This window comes from Erythrolamprus reginae, chromosome 8 (assembly GCF_031021105.1).
Source record: "Erythrolamprus reginae isolate rEryReg1 chromosome 8, rEryReg1.hap1, whole genome shotgun sequence".
Classification (NCBI taxonomy): domain Eukaryota; kingdom Metazoa; phylum Chordata; class Lepidosauria; order Squamata; family Dipsadidae; genus Erythrolamprus; species Erythrolamprus reginae.
This window is the reverse complement of record NC_091957.1, coordinates 58,033,844-58,051,398: the sequence shown is the minus strand read 5'-3', so window position 1 is coordinate 58,051,398 and position 17,555 is coordinate 58,033,844. Positions and strand designations below refer to the sequence as shown.

Genomic DNA, 17,555 nt, shown 5'->3' with positions numbered 1-17,555 from the left:
GGCCGGTCTTTGCTAATCCACAGTCAGGGCGACCCGAGGAAGGCGGGAGGGCGGATTCCTGCCTGTCTGTTCCAGGCTGCCTTGGGATTCGAGGGTCCCTCTCTCGGCTTCCCCTGCCCTCGGCTTCCAAGTCGTGGCGAGGGAAAAAGCCTCATGCATTTTACAACACCTTCTGTGAACACGAGCGCACGCCGTCCTTCGCCTCCGGTTTGCAGCTGGGAATTGGAGAGCAACGTGCCGCTAAGAGCTGTCCTTGAACGGGGATGCAACCGACACTCAGAGCAGAGCAGACCCCCCCCCCCGGCCCTCCCCAGCCTCATAAAGTGCCCCAAGTCTCGAGGAAGCCGGCGGTTTGCAGGTGACCCACCGTTCTGTGGCCTCTCTGGGGGTGACCCTCTCCCAAAGCGCCCCTGAAGCAGCCCACGGATGGGCCAACTTTAAGGAAGGCAGGACTTTGTGGAAACGTTATTCCGGCCGTTGAATGCTGAGCCGGCAGAGGCCTCGGTCAGAGCAAAGGAGCACTGAGGCAAGGCTGCCATGTGGCAGAACAAAGCTTCTCCTGCTGGAGAGGGAGGGAGGGAGGGGGTCATCGAGGGTTTCCAGGGACTTGGAAACACCCCCTCCCACTTTCCCTGTGCCTTTGGGCCCCCGAATGACCCTCTCTTTCAAGGCAAAACAAACGCTTTGTGTTGAATTTTTACAGTTCCTCCTTCATTTGTAATTCAGGCGAGAAGAAACAGCAGCTTCGAAATCTCCAAGTCCCCAGCTGTGCTGAGCGGTCTACGGCCACAGAATAGGAGAACGGTCAGCCCTGAACCCCAAAAGGCCTGTCCGCTCACCTAATCATGGCCTAAAGTCCCTCGAGGTAGAGGGTGGGTGGGTGGGTGTGAGATTAATCACACAAATAAAAGCATCCTAACTGGGGAAGCACAGGAGCTTATCTGCCCAGCCTCCAAGAATCTCTCTTCTGGCTACCGAGGGTGGGAGGACAATGGCAGGCAGGTAGACCCAGTCCGAGCCATATAGTCCATATATATAAGGGAACACGCTCGTTCTACCTGCCATAGGTTTGCCGAGAGAGGGAACCGAGGGTGGAAGGGGCAGAAATCTGTCAAGGTCCGTGGAAGCCAATTCAGGGCCAGTTAAAGCTCCCAGACAACTCTTCACCACGAGAAAAGGCTAGGGAAACCCAGACAACGGCAAGAGCCCTTAAACCAGTGGGTCTCAACCTGGGGGTCGGGACCCCTTTGAGGGTCGAGCAACCGTTTCGACCTCCATTAGGGGTCACCTAACATTACGGTTCAGGGGTGGTGTGTTGTATCCCAGAAAAACAGCCCTTCAAGGGAGTACGGGTGAAGGAAACACCGCTGGATTCTGTCTTCTGGGGGACAGTCTAGAGCAGTGTTTCCCAACCTTGGCAACTTGAAGATATTTGGACTTCAACTCCCAGCATTCCCCAGCCAGCATTCGCTGGCCTCCCCTGAACCTCCCCATTCTGCACAGAAAGGAGAACAGGACATGCCTCAGTCCAGACAGCTGCTGGCTCCTCTTGGCTTTGGGAAGTGATTGGAACAGGTGGTGCGTTGCATTTCCTACATGGCACCCAAATCCTCTTCTGCCACACGCCCAGAACTGACTGCAGGAGCGAAAGAGGATGGCCAGCAGCAAAGGGGAAGGGATTCAGGCCAGGGGGGTGATGGGTGCATCCTTGGGGACCAGAACCTCTCTAGGAGGTTGCGAAGAGTTGGCCACAATCTTGCGAGTCCATTATCGACCAAGACAGTGCAGAGCAACCATGTACTTTAAATGAAAGGCACCTCTTTCCTTTGGCAAATGGAGGCTTTGGTAAATGGTTGCTCTGCCCCTTTTTGGCAGGCTCCAGTGATGGAGCACCTACAAGTCCTGGAGACAAACCCTTCCGTCGGTACATTGGGAAATTTCTCCTTGGTTCTAGATTTCTTCTCTCCTTGACCAGTTTCCACCCATGGTTTCCTGTCTGGCCTTTTGGTACTTAGGAAAACCATCTTTGTAGGAGTCCCTGAAACATTGGAACACTGCTATCACATCTCCTCTAGGCCTTCTTTCCGTTAGATGAGACATATCCAATCCCTGGAACTTTTCTTCGTATGTTTTAGCCTCCTAATTTCCTTGTTGCTCCCCTCTGCACTTTTTCCAATGTCTCAACATCTTTTTTTATGTTGTGTTGACCAGATGTAGATGCAGCATTCCAAGGTAGTCTTAGTAAGGGTTTGTAAAGCGGTATTAGACCCTCATGTGATCTATTAATGCAACCTAGGACTGCACTGGCTTTTTTGGATGCTGCCACTGACCCTTGGCTCATATTTAAGCGATTGTCCACTAGGACTCCAAGATCTGTCTCACAGTTACTGGCATTAAACCAGCTTTCACCTAGCCTGTACCTACACGGTTGGTTTTTCTTGCCTAAGTAAAACATTATTTTTCTCTACGCTGAATTCCGTTTCGTTAGCTAGAGCTCAATGTTCCAGTCTGTCCCGACCTCTCTGGGTCTTAAGCCTGTCTTCTGGGGTGTCGGCTATTCCTGCCAGCTTAGTGTCGTCTGCAAATCTGACGAGTTCCCCCCAATCCCCTTGTCTAGATCGTTTATGAAGATATTGAAGAGTGCCGGGCCCAAAACAGAACCTGGGGCTATCCCACCGCTTGCTTCCCACTCCCTCTGGCTGTCCTTCCGTTGAAGCCCAGGCGCTAAGCACTAATTAATAACCCGGCAACTTGAATTAAAACTCATCAATCTGGCTGCTCTCTGCTCGGAGCCCTGTAACACCCGCGGGGGTGGGGGTGAGGTGGGGGGCAAGGCTTATTACACAATGAAGTTTTTGAAAGCCTTGAAAGGGAGGCAATGCTTGTTCGGAGTCAGCCATGCCACCTTCTGGCGATGATGTGAAGAGATTGACAGCAGGAACTTAAAAACGGAAGTTTCGGGCTCCCTTTGCGCAGGCAGCCGGTCCCCGGGATTAAGCCCTTTGACCAGGGGACGCTTCGCCCTCCTTTTCTTCCCTGTGATGTGGGAAGCGGTCAGCACTTCTTTTCCTGGGACCCCCATGGAAGCGATCCGCAGGTACTTTCGGCCTTTTACTCAGCTTCAGAGAACCTTCAAAGCTGCTAACCATAAACTTTATTTCGACAGGCTGGTGTTTCCATATATGAAACGCTAATGCAGCAATCAAATGAGAGGGAAGTAAACTACCCCAACAGATAATGCAAAGCAGTGAAAAACCCAGAAGGGGAGAGTCAAAATGAAATAATTATCTGTGCTGTTTACAGGGAAGGTTTTAAACATTTATAAACAATTAAATAAGCAGAAGAACTAACTTTGTAACTCAACTCAAAGTATCCTTTCATTATTATGGAAACAACTCAATGTACTATGGTTGGTATCTTTTGTCAATGTAATAACTAAGTGTCAATAGTATAGCACCAGTAAACTGTACGTCAGAAGTTCACGTCTTGCCTTTAAAATCTTTACGCTAAAACAAGGCAGCCGCCAATGAGCTTAAATCCCCCAGTTCGAATCCCAAGCCTTCCTAGAAAGTTTCAAGCTTGCAGGGAGCCCTCTTCCAAGAGAGAGCAGCAGTTCCTCCCAAAGCAGTGCAATGCCGCTTCTTAAACTATGGTCAATAAAAATGTCAACAGCTTAAAAATAACCCAACCACAGGGCAGATGGCAGCAACAGCCAGGAAGCAGTCTCCCCCAGAGCGAGATGGGTGGCACTCAAACTTGATAAATAAATAAGAAAGAAGAGAAGGGGGGGGGGGGACGACAACTGGAAGCCTCCAGGGCAGCTACATTTAGATGCACCCGCCTTACAGAGCCAGGGGGGAATGGACACATATTGTGAACTAGTTGTGGCTGGTTCAACAAACCAGGGCGACACAAACTCTGTTTTGGCAAAAAATATCAACCCAGCCAGAGACCTTCCAATTAAAAATCTAGACAAGAAGGTCCAACCTTCTCCCAAAAGTGGTGTGTGTGTGTGTTACCTTGTGGTTCAGCTTGTAGCAAACCAGTTTGGATTCAATCTATTCATTGCACCCTGGATTTAATTTTGGCTGTTTAAACATTTGTCACCCAAACATTTCCAAGAACTGTGCCCGGGCCGCCTGCCCTGATGCGATATAAATACTTTATGAAATCAACCAGGCAACCGAGAAGAAGGTCCTCCCCACAGCACGGGGGGCTCCTCTAAGAGGGTCTCCAAATCTTCACTGGAACAAAGGAAAAGACCCAATGCAAAGGGGTTTCAGTTCTTGTCAACTATCCACTGGCAAAAGAGCCGGGAGGGTTTCCCCCATCTTTCTGGGGGATAACAGCTCTAACCTTAATATTTGCATTCCTACTAGTGCAGGGGATAAACTCTCTTTTCCAACCAGCTTGTGTTGTGTTGTGTTTTGCACAGATCTGTTCCTGCTTTTCATCTATTGCCTTGTAATCTTCAGGGTCTTAGAAGCTGTTGGTTTTCCAAAGAAACAAAGGGAAGCTTCCAACAGAAGATTAGGAACTATGAACCTCATCTGGAAACGCTGTTTTCGACAGGCAGAATTTGAAATTAGCTTCTGGACTTAAGGGTTCAATTCAAACACAAGACCATGGTTAAGTTTAATGTCCTATTGGTCTATTCACACTCAATTATCTCAGCCTGATGCTGTGTTTCTCAACTTTGGCAAGTTTACTATAGAGCAGTGTTTCTCAACCTTGGCTGCTTTAAGTCATGTGGACTTCAACTCCCAGAATTCCTTAATGAGCATGGCTGGCTGTGGAATTCTGGGAGTTGAAGTCCACACATCTTAAAGCGGCCAAGGTTGAGAAACACTGCTATAGAGATAGACTTCAACTCCGGCAATTTCCAGCCAGCCTGGGTAACTGGGGATTTCTGGGAGTTGAAGACGACTCATCTTCAACTTGCCACAGTTTTTTACCACTGGCAGCCTGGCATAACAATCTGCAATGAAGCACTGCACCCAAACAGCTCCTGCCTTGCCCAGTGGCCAATCTCCGTAATTCATCTCGGTTAATTTTAAAGACTCAAAATTCAAGTTCATCTGGCTAGGACATATAGCCCATTCTTTTCTTTCCAGGACAAGATACATCAATGAGAGGGAGAGAATGAAAGAAGGATGTTCATATCCTTTCATAGAAACAATCTAATAAATAGGAGAAATAAATCCCGATTTCTTATTAAACCTTAACTGAGAACACCTTAACCTGATTAGCTGCAAAGATAACCACAAAGAAGCCACAACTGTCCTACTTTGAACTAAAAAAAAAAAAGGAAGAAGATCCAAGACATGGCTGGCTGGGGAATTCTGGGAGTTGAAGTCCACTCATCTTAAAGTTGCTGAGCTGAGAAGCACTGGATTAAAGAGAGGAGGCTTCCTGGTAAAACACAAGGGTGTCGAGAGATGTGTTTAGACTGATGATGCTTTGAAACTTCACCCCAGAAACTAATTTGCACATTGCCTCGTGGCTGATGAGACACCACCATAGCGAGAGATGTGCGGAATGGACAATCTCTGTGGTTTTCATGGGGGGACACCCCCCCCCTGCCCCCAATGCAGGAGGATCCCATGGGCGCAATACTCCAATCAGTGCAAATAATGGACAGATTTCAGCTTTGCGGAGAAAACAGTGTTCAAAGATGCAGCCGGATCAGCTCAATTGCGTGACTCCCAATTCTGACTTCATTCTTTGTTTAAAAAACCCTTCTTTTCAAATTCTTGCCTTTTTACACGGAAGCCACTTTATGGCCGCTTGAGTGAAGGCTCCGGCTTTTGAGGCAGGGGCCAAAGAACAGAGCAGGGAGTTAAGCCGCGTGGGCCTCTCTGCAGGCTATGATGAGAACAAATGAGGCCATTTAGAGGATGTTCACCATTTTATGATCGGGAGGCAGCTGCAATCCCAGTGACATTCTAAGTTGAAATAATTGGCAAATAAGAGCTATATTTCCAACAAAGACAATCAAACTGCAATCAAGGGAGAGAGTGAGGGGAACCTTTCCCAACAAGGCTGCCAGAATTACCGATATTAAGTACTATGGCAACACAGGCGGAAAAGGCCGAAAGGGATGGAAAGGCAGCCCTTGGCCTCCTCTGACGTACGTAAATCACAAGCATGTGTCTTGGGTCTCACACCCGGGAGCCCCTCGTCCCCTCACCACATTTCACCCCCCCCACCCCTTTCAAGACCAGGCTTTAACAAACATCACACCAACTCTAATTGATTGGGCAAGAAAATCACAGCAGATTAGGAATCAAAACCTGCACATGACTGGCTCGGCATACTTTAAAACGCCATCCTATATTTCTGCCAGAGCTGTCTTTTTGGTCTCTCCCTCTGCTAGTGCCAGCCTTTCTGGAATCACATTTAAGATCCGCCAAACCCACGGACTGATTTCTATCTAGTCCGGTTGCATTAAGGTCACATCAGACCTTGAAACGGCTAGTGGCCAATTTCTTCCGCCGCATTTATTCTAGCTAAAAGGGAAATAACTCAACTTATTTGTCCTGGAAGGAAGGTCAATTGGCCCAGCCAGAAGGGCAGGAAAGCTTTAAAAACAATCCTGGGGGGAGGCGGGGTGTTAGAGGGGAGGGTGGAAAGCCATACCTGTCATGAAGCACGGGGGGCCTCTCCCTTCTGAGAAGAGAATGGTCCATGCTGGCAATGTCACGTCTCCCTTCTTAATCAAAGGAAGACTTTAAAACTTGTCCTTTTTAGGAAAAAAAAGGGGGGGGGGGAGAGGAAGAAAGCCTGGTACCCCAAAGCACCACCGTGGAACGGATTGGAAGAAGAGATAACAATTCAGCCGTGGAGCCAGCCCCCTCTTCTCCTCTCTGAAGGGAAAATGAGGCCTTTGTTCCTGGACCAGGCGGCGCAGGGCAGAAGATGCTCTATTCAGTAGGATGCTGGGAAGCCATGACTCTCTCTCCTCCTTCTCTGCTCCTCCTCCTGGGATGCCTGCATGGGCTCTGGATGCTGGAAAGGGCAAAGGCTTCCCTCTGCATTACAGGAGCCAAGAACAGACATCCCTGGGGGGACGGGGGGGGATGAGCCACTTAGCAGGAAAAACGTCATCCCTGAAGAGAGTTTTATCGCCAGCACTGGACATCCATCTGACAAAGCAGCTTAAGGAGCGTTGCTTAGGCCAGTGTTTCCCAACCTTAGCAACTTGAAGATATTTGGACTTCAACTTCCAGAATTCCCCAACCAGAATTCTGGGAGTTGAAGTCCAAATATCTTCAAGTTGTCAAGGTTGGGAAACACTGGCTTAGGCTCCCGTTTCTCCTGCGGGGACCCCTGGGATGGTTGGCGGCTTTTGTTTTTGGAAAAGCCTGTGAACAGAGCCCCCCTCCCCACCCAAGCACCACATTTATTCTTTAGGACGGCTTCTATCCTGCCGGGACGCAGCCCTCTGGCTACGCATCCTGCACCAAACCCAAGAACCCCAGTTTTATCCCCTGGCAGTTTGGAGGAGGGCAGTCAGTCGGTGCAGAACTGAAGCTGCTTTTCATGGCTGGGTGCTAATCTGATTAGTGAGTGGATCTGAATTTCAAAGAGGAGGGAGGGGGAGGCTGTCCCTGCCTCTCCATCTTCCCTTCTCCTTCCAAAAGAAGAAGAGTCCGTTACAGGAAAGGCCTTTGCTGGTGGACAGACTGCAGAAGCACGAGAAATGCTGGTTTTTAATTAGCAAATATCAAAGTCCTCAAAAGGAAGAGACAGTGGGTGGAAAATGTCCCTCTAAACAAGGGCAAAACCTTCCTTTTCTGCCCCACGACCTGCTTTTTTAATACTGTAGAACTAAAACATTTATTTATTTAATTTGACTTCAATGCTGCCCAACCCCGAAGGACTCAGGACGGCCATTCTTAATGAGGTGGGGGAACCCTTGAATTCAGCATTGTGTGATAATCTATGCTACCCAGAAACCTTCAGGAGGCAGCAGGTTTGCCTAGAACCAGGTCCCCAAACTCAGCAACTTTAAGACCCGTGGACTTCAACTTATGCTGGCTGGAGAATTCTGGGAGTTGAAGTCCACAAGTCTTAAAGTGGCCAAGTTTGAAGATCTGTGACCTAGAAGGATCACATGCAACCCATGACTCCTCCATCCAAGGCTGACCTCCAGGCAGGGAAGAAAACGAGAAGTAAGCCAAGAGATGCACGTAGCACTCACATCTGAACCGGTCAGCTAAGGAGGGGGCAGTCAAATCTGGTGAAGGAATCCCCCCCCCCCATCCCATCATAAAACCACACGCAATTCTTCCGACCCTAAGAAGCACCCAGGATAAATATATGGCACCTCATTCTGCAAAGCCCTCCCGCCCAGCAAGGGCAAAACGATGCATTTCGTGCAAAATGGAACCGAGCTACAGCCACTGGGGTGCGAATGGTTCCGTTTTTTAGAAAAACCAACGCCCCACATTCAAACAGACGCAGCAAAGGGAAGAAGAAGAGATAATAATAACACAGCCCCACCCTTTACGGATAGGATTAAAAATTGAACGAGTTCAGCGGAGGTGACACTGGGGGAAGCACACATTCGATTGTTTGAAGACCGTACGAAGAGAGAAACCAGAAATTGGACAGAAGGCTTCTGCGGCTCATTCACTCCTGGGGTTTTTTTTGTTGCTGCTGCTTGTTTTTATAACACAACACCATGCAAAGTCTTTCCAGGGCAACTCCACCCTGTGTGTAAAGTAAGGGGAGACCTCCGGCAGTAGTGGACTATCCAGAAGCTCTGGAGGAGAACAAAGGAAGGCGAACAAGGCTGCCCTCCCCTCCTCTCTTCTCTCCTCCTCCCCCTGGAACTTCTAATCTCCAAATTGCTCTTGACAAACCCAGCTGCTGCAGAGCAATTTGCATTTAGTCTGCCACCACTCTTCCAGGGCTGTGTCACTACTGCCTCAACCGGAGAGAGATCTGCCCCCTTGAGGGGAGGGGCTCTTCCACTTGTGGGTCTCAGCCACAGTTCACTGGGCAAAAACGTCGCTGGGTTCACGGCCAAAACTTTGGCATGACATCACCAATCCCCCAAACATTCAGGAAAAGCAATCCTGAGAGAGGAAGAACGCACACAGGAGTGTGTCTTGCAGGGAGCCGTCTATTTACTGAGCCAACGAAGGCCCGTCTCTCTTCAGAGGAAGTCCCACTGAGTTCAAGGGGATTTGCCTCCGGGCTGGCTGTGCTTATAGTCTGTGAAGTGCACGATAGACTGGAAGGATGAAAGTCAGATCTTCTAAGTGCAGTCATTCTCCAACTCCTTTATCCGGCTCCTGCTTGTCTTTCATCTCCAGAACGACTCTTGGCTTCACTCAAAGAGTCTAAAGGAAAGGGACGATCTGGAGCTCGGAGTTCAACTCTCGCTGCCGTCTGAGCCGAGTGTTTTGTTTGCAGATGTTTTATTGCATAAGCATAGGGAGATCACGAGTGCTAGCGAATGTCGGGTTTGCTTCCCTGTTTAAAGACCAGAAGACATCCCCTCCGGCAGTCAACACCCAGATAAGAAGCAGGGATTAACACCAGACAGACAATCAAACAAACAAACACAAAACAATATCCTAACCAAGGAGCCACCAAAGAGAAAAACACACTGGCGGGGCAAGTGACTGTATACAAACAGAGAGCAAACCCCACATACCCTCACACTGGTGATGTTCCTTAGTTGGGTAATAAAATGTCTTGTGAGCAAACAACCAAGCTCAGAGAACACTTAAGAGATTTTTTTTTACAGTTCTCAATGCACGTTACTAAATTTTAACAGTTGCTTTGTTACTGAAAGTCACCCCGAACAGCTGTTACCAAAGGAAGATATTGAGGATGGTAAAAATAACCAATAAAAATACAAAACCACATTATGCGTCATTAAAAGCAGCACAGATGCACAAGGAAAGCCACAGGGTCACTCCCGCTGTGCTGAGCCTGCATTTGAGCTGAGGAAATTACCCCGGAGGAATACTTAATTGAATACCTTCTAGGCTAAACTTTACATTCTTCTGCCGACCTTCTGCTCGAGTTCACCCAAATATTTTGTCACCGACAATTTCTTAATGTGCTGATATGGAATGAAATGCATTGTTATAGTTCTGGGCATTTTGAACTGGGTTGAGCAAGTTTGCTGCCTGGCATTATATAAAACGACTCTAACATCAAAAGGTCCCATCGTCACCTTAAAATGAGCTACGCTGGAGCGAGACAGGCAGAAGCAAAGCTTACTGTTTTATATAATCAAATCCAGGCTCGCTCTGCCATTAGCTTAAAGCTGCTGAGAGCAGGCAGCACATAAATTTTGTAAATAAATAAAACCCATGCATGCAATTCCTCAGCAGCAGCAGAAGGATAAACCCAAGCCCTTCAGTTTCACACAGTCACCGTTTTATGTAATTCTCAAATGGCTACTCACAGACTGTCTCTCCACATCATCTTTGACACAATATCACGCCTTCCCGGCTCTCTGCGTACCTGCAAGGTGAAGAGGGGAAAAAAACACCAATAAATAGAAACTCTCATTAATGGCGCTTTTTTTTTTTTGAAAACCGCCTTGGCTTTCCTGAACCTGTCAACCTCCAGGGCCCAACATCAACTCCTAGGCGTCTCCAGCAGCACAGGAATCCATGTTTAATCCATTGGGGAGGCATCTCTAGGGGGAGGCTGGGGTATCACACGACACTGGGGCCAGCAGGAGCGCAAGGGCCACCAACCAACCCAAGTGGGAAGTTGTAGGTAATTCAAGCTCTTTGGAATGGGATTGCTCTGCCCCAGGATTGGGGCAGGAAGCATTTCACCTTCTCAACCCCTTTCTGTCCCATGGAGCTTTCCCCCCTTGACCAAAGATTGGCATGGAATCCCCTTCTACATTTTCACCCAAGTCCAAGTAAAACTATACCCACAAGGGTCTATGCAAGCGTCACTGGAGTCTGAACTAAAGAAGCTGCTTTATCACAAAGATCGTTTCAAAGCCGCTTCTGCCACACTGTCAATTAAGAGATGAAATAAATGACAGACAGTGTAGCACTGTGGTTTAAGGCATATGACTAGAAGTTGGGAGACCATGAGTTTTTTTAATTTATTTATTTATTGATTGATTGATTGATTGATTGTTAGAGTGGAAAGGGGCCATGAAGGCCATCGAGTTCAACCCCCTGCCCAAGCAGGAACCCTATAGTACACCAGTTCTAATTCTGCCTTAAGTATGGAAGGGTGACTTTGGGCCAGCCACGTTCTCTTAAGCCCCAGAAAATGGCAAGGGCTTTTCCCAAAGAGTTGCCCATGAATCTCCATGGATTTGCCAGCGTAGTCGTCAGGAATCCAGATTGGCTTGAAAGCACCCAAAACGCAGAGAGGAAATCAAAAGACGGCACCTCCATTAGTAGAGACAGAAAGAGTTCAGACTCAGCCTTTCCCGTCTAAAACCCTCTTGACTGTCTGGGACCACATAATTATCACAGGTACTGAACATGCCGGCTGAGTTGCGGGCACAGCTTCTTCTAAGCCAATCTTTCTGGATAATTGAAAGGTTTCCTGCTGGAAATTTTCCAGCCAAATGAGCTACCAGAGGAAGAATCTGAATCTCTTTTTAAAGGGACCAGTTGAGCCCTTAATTGCAGGATGAATGGCACCTTTCACAAATGTGCAACCAATTTCGGATGCACAGAGAGCCACTCTGGTGAGCTTCTCTGTGTGAAGGACTTTGATAAAACTCCCCAAACAGCCCCACTCGTCAGGGCACCAACGGCAGCGTCATCTTAAAACTGAAACAAACTCTTCCATGCAGAGCAAGTTGTGAACAGTCAAGTGTGAAGGCAAAAGGAAACAGGTCTGGTTAGTTTGAGCTTGATAACTTAATCCCTAGCCAGCCATGTCAATTATTTCACAAGCACTTGTTCCCGAAACAAGTTAGCTGCAGGCACTCTGGAGAACAGCCTGTCACCCTCTACAAGCTCATTGGGTCTGCCCAAACGCCCCCCATTTGCCTAAGCGACGGTGCGCCTTTTAATGCAGTTAATTTATACACACCGGGATACTGGAAACAAATGATGGGAGGGGGGGGGAGACCCCAGGGCAGCCTTGGATGAGCCATTTTTGTGAAAGTTGGCCGCCCTTGCTTGCCAGAAGTGGATCTAGCTCTGGGCTTCCATTGTTTCCCAACAGCAAAGGGATAGTTCGCTGGTGGCACTTACAAGATGTCCCTCCTTGACCAGGGAGCCGAGGGTTTTTTCTCCCTTGCAGCCCCTTTTTTTCAAGAGGTCTTTTCTGCCACCCAGACCAACCTTGGGATTTTCTGGAGATCACCACCTCACCCTTCTCAGCTGTCAAACTCCAGACCCTCCCTGGGAATTTCACTTCTTCGGTAAACTATCTTTCATGAAAACTGGATCTGGTCAATACCTTAAACCAGATGATGATATGTTTCTTTCTCAGAAAGAACCCAGGCGGGAGAATTATTCTGCACCTCCATAGCCGCCCCGAGTCTACGGAAAGGGGCGGCATACAAATCTGATAAATAAATAAATAATTGCCTGGTTGGGTTCTGTAACCCAACAAGTCATAGACTGCAGAGGATAATCAGAACTGCAGAAAAAAAACAATTACTGCCAACCTGCCTTCCATTGAGTAAAAAAGAGGCCATGAAAATATCACTGACCCCTCACATCCTGGACATAAATTGTTTCAACTCCTACCATCAAAATGACGGTATAGAGCACTGCATACCAAGACAACTAGACACAAGAACAGTTTTTCCCCAGACGCCATCACTCTACTAAACAAATAATTCCCTCACCACAGTCAAACTATTTACTAAGTCTGCACTACTATAGCTACTGGTTTTTTCTCAACATTCCTATCACCCATCTTCTTCCACAAATGACTGTATGACTGTAACTTGTCTCCTTACAACTTATCTTGACTGGTTCGTAATATGATTTGATTGCTTATTTGTATCTTATGACTATCATTAAGTGTTGTACCTTATGATTCTTGACAAACTTATCTTTTCTTTTATGTATACTGAGGGCATATGAACCAAGACAAATTCCTTGGGTGTCCAATCACACTTGGCCAATAAAGAATTCCATTCTATTCTTTAATTCTAATTCATTCTATTCTAATCTATAGAGATGGTTCTTACACATTAGCCAAGGAGGCCCAGAAAACCACAAAGAGAAGCGCATTTCAGATACAGTGAATATACCCACTGTCTTACTGAACACATGGCCTTCCTCTCAAATACTCTGCCCTCCACATATTGGGTGAGAAAACGGAAGAGGGGTGATGCGTATTTGCTGATAATTAAAGAACACTCAATGGCTTTCTAAAGAATCAGTAGGCTAACAGATCATGGCCTAAAGACCCCCCAGCAGTATTTTAAAAATGTAAACATGAGGGTGTTTCATTAATTTATCGCAACAAAGGCATGTTGGCTGCTCTTCTTGCAATCAGGACAGTAATGGGCCCTTTATAGTTTGTCTGTAATTGTTCCTCCTAATCAGAACATGCTGGTGCAATTTATATATGAACTTGCAAGCATTTTAATAAGGCGCCCAAGAACACCATCTGCAGAATCAGGAATTAGACGGAGTGCAGGCACAAAAGATCATATTTTTCACTCTGAAAAGATCCACAGGAGAAGAGAGAAAGATGAGCACAACATGTGTCAAGAATCAAGGATTCTACCCAAGTCTAGCTAGCTTCAGGCCAAGATTATTATTACAGGCTTTGGATTAACGGCGACGTTTTACCCTTGCCAGGTGCACAGCTGAATGCCAACCAACAGCCAGATTTTCTTTGCTCACTAATACCCCCCCCCCCTCCAATACTGACTAGATATTTCCCTAGAGAGGAGAGCCTCCCCTTGGCCCGAAACAAACATTTCCAGCTACCAACATTATTCTACCTCTTCCCCCAACTCTTTATGAGCTGTGTTACAGCCCAGCTCCCAAGCTGCCTCGCAGCAACAGAAGCCGGCCTGCCTGCCAATTAAAGACACCCCGCTAGTGCTGGAAGTACTGCATATCCAGAGGAATCTATCGCAGCTAAAAACGGAGCCGTCTCGCGGAAGGTAACAGATTTTGCAGGAAACACCCCCTGAGGAATAGATTCTACCAGAAAGGAGCCAACTAAGCAAGGCTGCCATGTACTTCTAAAATAAGCACTGAACGAGCTGGCTAGACATTCGGACATGCAATCCCAAAATATAGCACAGAAATGTGCATTATGCATATACACTGGTGATGTTTTCCCAGTCAAGCAGCTTTCATAAGGGAAAGGATTTCATCTTGCAGGGGCTTGGGAAGAAAAGACGAGGCGGAATCACGAAAAGGGGCTTAAGCCCCATATTTCACCTTTTGGGCACCTCGCCTTCTCAGCCCCAATCCTGCCCTACACAATGGCAATAAGCGCACCAAAAACAATGGCCCCCTGCCATATCAGCACAAGAGGTGTGTCTCCCCACTGAAATCCACAGGAAACCACTAGCCTCTTATTTCAGGCTGTAGCTCATTCCCCCAAGCGTGCTTAGTAAAGGCTTGTAAGAGGACGCAGCCAACTGATTTACCATCCCTCATTTTAAAAGGAACAATATAACAATAAATATAGATGGCCTCCTGCACCTCTTAGTTTTATTTTAAAGATGGGGGAGTTGGTTCCCTCTGCAGGTTGAGATAAGCCCCCCCTCCCAAGTGGGGCATATTAACCCCCACCCCAGTGGGGCACATCAGCTCTACATCAGCCCCCCAAGTGGGACATATTAGACCCACAAATGGGGCATATCAGCCTCTCAGGTGGGCATATTAACCCAAGTGGGGCACATTAACCACCCCCCCCAAGTGGGGCACATCAGCCCTGAATCAGCCCCCCAGGTAGGGCACATTAACCATCCAAGTGTGGCATATCAGCCCTACATCAACTGAAGTGGGGCACATTAACACCCTCCCCCCAAGTGGGGCACCTCAGCCCTTCATCAGCCCTCTCAAATGGGGCATATTAGACCCCCCCCAGTGGGGCACATCAGCTCTACATCAGCCCCCCAAGTGGGACATATTAGACCCACAAATGGGGCACATCAGCCTCTCAAGTGGGGCATATTAACCCAGGTGGGGCACATCAGCCCTGAATCAGCCCCCCAGGTAGGGCACATTAACCATCCAAGTGTGGCATATCAGCCCTACATCAACTGAAGTGGGGCACATTAACACCCTCCCCCCAAGTGGGGGCACCTCAGCCCTACATCAGCCCTCTCAAATGGGGCATATTAGACCCCCCCAGTGGGGCACATCAGCTCTACATCAGCCCCCCAAGTGGGACATATTAGACCCACAAATGGGGCACATCAGCCTCTCAAGTGCGGCATATTAACCCAGGTGGGGCACATCAGCCCTGAATCAGCCCCCCAGGTAGGGCACATTAACCCCCCAAGTGGGGCATATCAGCCCTTCATTAACTGAAGTGGAGCACATTAACACTCTCCCCCCAAGTGGGGCACCTCAGCCCTACATCAGCCTTCCCAAATGGGGCAGATTAACCCCCTCAAGAGAGCCGCATGTAGCAAGCAGTGAAGGATGCCAGCAAGGGAGGACGAAGCCTGGCAAGGAATTCTCCGCCACCCCCCTTCGGAGTCTCAGAGCGCTCCCCTGCCGGCCTTTGCTCCCTGTGTGGTACCTCCAAATATCTTCCTGCTCGTACAAGGAACAATTATCCGTGCAAGGATCTTACAGTGCAGCACTGACCACCCATACCAGAAAACCCATGTCACCTTATCAGCTCCACTGGGCAGCGGCTGGAGTAGCTCTTCCCTTCCCACTATTACATTCTAGGATCACTTCACACTAGCACTTTGGAGGACATTTCCTCCAATTCCTTTCAAACGATATTCGGTCTTTGTGCCCAGAACTTGCTGTGCCGATAAAATCACCCTCACAGCTCATCAAACTGCTCATCGTGTCTTCAAAGCAAATATCGGTATGGATCTTTGGGGGAGGGGAAATAGAGGGAGGAGGGATCTCCACTAATAAATGAAAGAGAAGAAGCAAGAGAGAAATTAGTGATGATTTAGGAGGAGAAAATCAAGCACTCCAGCCAGAACATTTAAGCTCTGATAGCTTGGAAGTAGTGGAAGATCTACAAGCCAGAAGGCATCAACTCTAGCAGAACTGCTCTGTGTTACTGGGAATGCCAAAAAAGACCTGTGTTCGAGTCTTCCTCCTGGGCCCCAAACATCTGCACCCACTCACAGAAACTGGCAGTGCGATACCACCAGAAGAAGCCAATTTACCTCTTGCAAAAGAGAAAAAAAGTCTTTTGATTGCAGGACTCCTCTGCTTCAGAAGGGGGAGAAAAAGGAAGGGCGGTTCTAAGAAATTACTGCACTATGGAATCTACCAAATATACTGCGCAATCATAAGACCATAGAGTCATCATCTGTCATTAACTAAAAGCCAACTCTTTCCTCTTAAAAGCCCATTTGCTGTGCTGGCGTCCACTACCTCTAAGGTGGCCACTGGGAAGCGCTTTTCACACAATCCCTATGCTTTGGGGGTGTTTGCTAGGACCTTCCATAACTGGTTTATGTGGGTCAGAGAAAAGTTTCCACTTTGACAAGGTGGGGGCCATTCAGGAGTAGGGCACATATTTCCGATTCGCCAATATTACAGCCATAGACGCAGCGTTTATATTACACCCTTGCTACTAGATTTTCCAGGTCACCCGTGCATTTCTATTGCCTGGCAACCTTCCTACAGAATGCGACAATGTTCTGTGGGGCAGCATGTAAAATTATGTATTTACTTGCCTTATTCATTTTGTTTGTGAGCGCATGTTGTGCCCATCTATGATAAGGCAGGTGTGTGTGTGATGGTGGTGGGGACTCTAAAAGGAAGTAAAGTTCCTGGCTAGCAGAGCCGTCTACCAGGGAAATAAGCCCCCAGAGCCCACTTTGCAAGATTTTCTCTCACGAAAGAAAGTTCAAAGCACAGCTCTCTCTCCCCCACCCTCCCATAGGTAAACTGACTAGCAATGAATGCCAGGAAGGAGTTGCATTCCCCAGAGCAGACTGAATGGGAAAGTTCAATCTCCACCCTCGAAGGGGGGCAGAGAGAAGGGAAAGTTGCTGAACAACTTTTCAGAACTTGGCAAAAGGGCCACAAGCTCCATTTAATACTTTTCCAAGGGTTGCTCAATGGCTATGTACAATTCTGGTAGGTTCTGGTATACACGCACACACACTTTGGTTTAATAGAATACGCTATTTTCTATTAACATGTTAAAGTGAGTTTTCACCTTAATTTATTGAACAAACCAGAATGAACTGCCTGACAGTTAAACCAAACAAGGTTTACAAACAAAACCTTTGGATAACCCACAAAATGTCTTTATCAAATATGCAGTTCAGCCACAGCCCGGCTTTTTGAAAATCATTCTCAGAGTCATAATCCCCTCACTCCAAATCCGGAATGCAGAGCACGGATTATAAAGTAAGACAATTAATCATGGTAAGAGTAACATTTGTTAACAATAGTAAAGCCCTTTTTTCC

General features: G+C 47.7%; 1 protein-coding gene across 1 annotated transcript in view; it reads right to left on the bottom strand.

Annotated features, from left to right (window-relative positions):
• Positions 1–17,555, bottom strand: part of KLHL13 (kelch like family member 13) — a 43,276-nt gene that overhangs the window by 24,127 nt on the left and 1,594 nt on the right. The window contains 1 exon segment of the mRNA XM_070760035.1: positions 10,430–10,488. Within this exon segment, the coding sequence (XP_070616136.1) occupies positions 10,430–10,449 (20 nt within the window). The 5' untranslated portion in view covers positions 10,450–10,488.